At 38.5% G+C, this 5,000-nt stretch overlaps 1 protein-coding gene across 2 annotated transcripts in view; it reads right to left on the bottom strand.

Moving 5' to 3' along the window:
• Positions 1 to 5,000, bottom strand: part of mei-9 (DNA repair endonuclease XPF mei-9) — a 6,813-nt gene that overhangs the window by 753 nt on the left and 1,060 nt on the right. For both annotated transcript variants that reach the window (XM_086552323.1, XM_086552324.1), the window contains exons 4-16: positions 4,999 to 5,000; positions 4,491 to 4,588; positions 4,202 to 4,284; positions 3,833 to 3,985; positions 3,444 to 3,533; positions 3,037 to 3,209; positions 2,648 to 2,862; positions 2,304 to 2,446; positions 1,815 to 2,123; positions 1,594 to 1,695; positions 944 to 1,078; positions 555 to 794; positions 64 to 237 (exon numbers count right to left, since the gene is read on the bottom strand). The exon at positions 4,999 to 5,000 is cut by the window's right edge and continues 178 nt beyond it. In XM_086552323.1, the coding sequence (XP_086408449.1) occupies positions 64 to 237; positions 555 to 794; positions 944 to 1,078; positions 1,594 to 1,695; positions 1,815 to 2,123; positions 2,304 to 2,446; positions 2,648 to 2,862; positions 3,037 to 3,209; positions 3,444 to 3,533; positions 3,833 to 3,985; positions 4,202 to 4,284; positions 4,491 to 4,588; positions 4,999 to 5,000 (1,917 nt within the window). The remainder of the gene's footprint in view (positions 1 to 63; positions 238 to 554; positions 795 to 943; positions 1,079 to 1,593; positions 1,696 to 1,814; positions 2,124 to 2,303; positions 2,447 to 2,647; positions 2,863 to 3,036; positions 3,210 to 3,443; positions 3,534 to 3,832; positions 3,986 to 4,201; positions 4,285 to 4,490; positions 4,589 to 4,998) is intronic.

Genomic DNA, 5,000 nt, shown 5'->3' on the forward strand with positions numbered 1-5,000 from the left:
TGCACTATCCTACCATTAAATTACATGATGTTTATTATGCCAGTTACTTCCCAACAGACCCACCTGGAGATGAAACGACTTATTCTGATCAAATTCAATTAGTAGGATGGGTTTCTTGTAATATCTTGTCATTGCCTGTGCTTGATTGTAAAGGCGACCGGAATTCAGGGACCCAATCAAATCACTCAGACTTTTCCGCTCTACACAAACATCTGGAGTCAGGATGTAATCCCCAACCTGCAATAAAAGAGGATTAAAGATAAGGTAAATCAACAAATTTTGCATAGATGGCACTTACACTTAAAATATAACTAAGAAAACAGTAAACAGGTAAGTTTTTATGAAATTTTGTCTTTTAAAATGCATGGAGGATATTCCTTTCATCAAGATCAGCCATAAAGATTTTAGTCAAACAAATATTATAGCATTTGGTCAATCCCAAACTATTCCATTACCAAATTCTATCCATACTCCAGTAAATAAAATATGACTGAAATTAGCAATATACATATTCTCTAGTGACTGTCAATGGTAAATTAAAGCTAAAAGCCTACCTCTATCGTCACCGGGTCAATGTCGATTCCCCTCTTGTGGATCAGAGCAGGAAGTTCACTTCTGAACTCTCGCATGTCAACAATAACTCTCTGCGGGGCCTTTGGCTGCTCTTCAGCTTGTCCTCCTTTCCTCGAGTAAGTGTTCCCCGAAACGTCGATCTCATTGGCCTTCCGGGGGTCGCGGCTCAGGTCTGGATGGTCGCCGCTCTTGCCGTCATTGTACTCGGGGATGACCATCGTCTGCAGAGCGGCATTAGTGAGTAAAAATGCTGTCCTTATTTTTCTTTTAGAATTGAATGACCACAAAATGAGATCACAAAATATAAAATTCATACTATTCTATTTTCTATCTTTAAAGAGTAAGGAGTAAGTACAATTGATTTACTCACAGCTTTTTCATTAATGAGGTACTCAAATGCATCCTTTTCTCTTTTAATATTAGTGAGGTAAACTTGTTCTTCTGTGGTTCCTTTGTACAGCAAGAAATACACTCTTATCCGCTCTGTATGATTTGCCTGCCATACCTGAAAGAAAAATAGGAATCAAACTGTGATACAAAAAAGACCCATGATGTGAGAAAAGAGCTTAAAGAAAATGCTATGCTTCCTGGTTAATCTCTTGAGTCAGCGGGAGGACACATTATTTACTCTGAGAAATTTGACACTAAGTCAAGAGAGAAGCAAAGTAGTAACAACACAGAAAGTCAGTTCAGAGAAAAGATGAGAGAATGTAAGTGATATAAAAATGTGAACATTTTTAATCTTTAATATGAATCATTAGGACACCTACAGCAAATCTGAAAACAAAGCTACTAAATAACTATGTAAGAAACAAAATATGACCCTCTATAACAAAAAAAAAACAAAAAAAAGACTTCCATAAAATATTGTTGTTGCTGCTTTATCCTAAGGAAAGAAAAGAGTAAATATCTCAGGCATATACCTATCTCATCTACAAATTCCTTAAATATCTGCAATGGCTAATATAAAACCTACAAACCAACAAAATCATCACACGGACGATAACAAGACCACAGTACCTCAACCTGACGAATGAATGTCAAGTCTGAATCATACATAATAATGTACTTCGGTTGAACTTCCTCTAGCAGCCGTGTCATCATGAAAGGGTCGCTGTTATCCTGGAAACATAAAATAGAATAAGACAATCGACAATCAAATGCACTTCTGTTCTGTAAATCACATGCATTATAAAAGGTCAACATCAAATCCTTCCTTCTGGAAGTGGAAGCTCCCTCACCCGCACAGACTGCACCATGATCAGCGGGGAGAGAAACCTTCTGTGGATCTCCTCCTGTTCCTCGCTGGCTTCCGCCTCAGCCGCATCCTGGCCGACAAACTCGTATTTCTTTGTGATTTGGGTCAGTGTCACTTCCTCCTTGGCCTCGGTGGCTGCCTTTGTTTTCTTGCCCTTTTTACCTTTGTCCTTTGGTTGAGCCATTTTATCCTTGTCCCTGAAGAGGTTCGGTGGTGGCTGCAGACCCATCTTGGCGCCAATAGTCCGGTAGAAAATGCGGCTAAGCACCACCTTGGCTCCGTCTACCAAGTACTGCATCACGAAGGCATTCAGATTAGTTTGTTACTCTTCTCTGATACTGTAACTTACAGATTCAGCAATCAGCATCTTCATTTACAGTAACATAGTGTATGAAAAGCTAAATCAAACAATTTTATATCACCTCCTTGACACAACCATACTTCAATAATCTGAGCTAAATTTTCCACTGACCTCTTTTAGCTGTTGTGCCGTTCGATCATCATGTGTCACAACAAGACATTTTTCCAAGTTCTTGCTCTCCTGCACTTCTTCTCGAATTTCCGCCAAAACCTCAGACAGCGCCAACCATTTTGGATTAACCTCCAAGTTTTGGTCTGCAAATCAAAGAATTCCTTGTCATAAAGATGAAAAAGTGCTCCATCATATAAAAAACCCCACAAATTTATGGATGTATTACATAAAATCAGGGTTTTTGGAAATTGTCATTAAACATTTCTCTACATGACTTTTGCTTCTAAAGCCAATCTTGTTAAAAATTATTCTTAACTACCTTTGAATAAATGTAAAAGATATACCTATATATTCCCTTTTCTTTTTGTTTGCATTATCCTCCCTAACAGTTTTCTTTGTTGGGCTTGCACCACTGCCAAACACCCGTAGTTTTGCATTGACAAACAGGGTCTCTGCGGCCCCTAAAAACATCCAGCCAGAGCTCTGTATGGCTTTCTCCGTTGTCTTCAAAGAGTTTATGAGATTGTAGAAGGTCACGCAATCGTACTGGGTCAAGTACCTGGAAATATTTTTTAAAAACTGTGATTACAATGACAAGAGAATAAGTCATTCATAATTACATTTCAACCTAATATTCTTAACCACCGAAGTCTGAAGCAAAACATCCCATCCTAAAGTGAAAACCACACAGGAATCCTTTCCAATCAAACACTCAAAACGACAACCAACATACATTAGGACAGTTCTCATGACCTTCAGATCAGCAATTAGCATTTTCGTTCGAGCCGAGAGCTGATGCCAGATTGGTTCCAACTGTACTTTCAGAATCTTCTCAAAGGACTTGGATATCGCATTTTCTGGTGTGAATTCATCCGTGTCGATGGTACTGTTGGAGCGACGGAGTTCCTGCGAGAAAGCATGTCAAATAATTTCCATCCTTTTCTTTTCTTAGAATATAACAAGATTTCCTCAAGACTTTAAAAGAGACTGGATAACTGGAATCATTACTTGGCAAAGTATGTAAAAGATTAAATTAAATCATACCTATTCGAGAGATAGAATTGTGGATCAAGGAGTCTAGACCTTTAATATCATAATCACACCAACTCACACACACACAAAAATCAGAAATGAACAAACCTGAACAGTGTCAGTAATCAGATCTAACACAGCCATCTGGATTTGCTTAACTGGGGTGGTCATCTTTAGGTGCAGCTCGATTACCTCTGGCTGGGCAAATTCAAAATATATACAACTTGAAACAAAGCTTTATAAACATTGAAATAATATCCAAACTTAGTATTAATTTTTCATATCCTAAAATATATAAAGGAACCATAGGTTAATAATACTTAGGGATAAAATGGAATGGATAAGACTGAATAGCTTCCACAACTTAAGAGATGTAATTTAGTTCTGAAGACGGGGTAACCTGAAATGCGTAAATTACACCTCTTGTGTTGTGGGAACTATTCAGCCCTATTTATACCCTTTTATCCATTTGTTACAACGAACTTAATCGTACTTACTTTGCATCTCTCTAAACAAGCGTTAACGTCCATGTGAAATCTCGGCCAAAGGTACAACTTTTTGACAAAGAGATTCCGCATGACACGCTCCACATGGCAGAATCCTGCAGTGAATGACAAAGGGCTGCTACTCAGGCCCTTCACAAAGCCTGTCTGTTGATGTAGAGTTCTATTTAGTTAAAGAGCAATAATAGATTTCAATTATACCAATACTCCACAGGAAGCCAGAAAATAATTGCCATGTTCTCAAGTATCATAATGTAAATTTTCTCTGTACATTGCCATAAATATAACTTATTCTTATTCTTATGGAGGTTGAATTACAATAAAAATGATTGTTTAATGCATGATGAGGCAAAGTCCACCTACTTTGTTCTTCATGCGGAATAACCTAAGGATGAAAGCTTCTTGACAGGATTCTAGGATCTTGTGAGCTTTCCAGACAATCACACCTGAAAGATGAAAATCCTTCTACAAAATCTAGACAAACACTTCAAGGCAAGGCAAGAATATTGCAAAAATTATGCAACTGTTTATGAATATCAATTCTGCTTGGAATATTATTCAAATTAATTCTTACATGTACATGATATGTAACTCCAAAAGGACTGCTGACATTTACAAATACCAATAAAAGAAATTAAAAAATACCAAGTACCTGTTATCAAATCGGCTGGCACTCGCTCCATCAAGAGATCCATGACTAAAATGCGAGAGGTGACAAAAAGCACCCCACCATTTGCGTATATCTGGGATCTGTTGTAAAGAAATCCAGCTGATTGGGAGAACATTTTACTCTGATGGGGATGGGGAAGGACTGAGAAAAGGGGAGAGAGGGAGGAAGAGGGAGGAAGAGGGAGGGAGGGAGGGAGGGAGGGAGGGAGGGAGGGAGGAGGGAGGGAGGGAGGAGGGAGGGAGGGAGGAGGGAGGGAGGGAGGGAGGGAGGGAGGGAGGGAGGAAAGAAGGGAGGAAGGAAGGAAGAAAAAAAAGAAAGAAAGGAAGGGAGAAAGAGAGAGACAAATGAGAGAGTGAAAGACAGATGAATACAGAAAGATTCATTTTATCTAACATCAGTGAAAGCTATAAAGGAAAAAAATTACAAACCTATTACATAATTCACTTACTTCCAATGTCATTCAGTAGCCTACACACAACAGTAAACAAACCT

This window comes from Penaeus japonicus, unplaced genomic scaffold, assembly GCF_977035675.1.
Source record: "Penaeus japonicus unplaced genomic scaffold, GWHDUDI00000001_assembly GWHDUDI00000026, whole genome shotgun sequence".
NCBI classification, from domain to species: domain Eukaryota; kingdom Metazoa; phylum Arthropoda; class Malacostraca; order Decapoda; family Penaeidae; genus Penaeus; species Penaeus japonicus.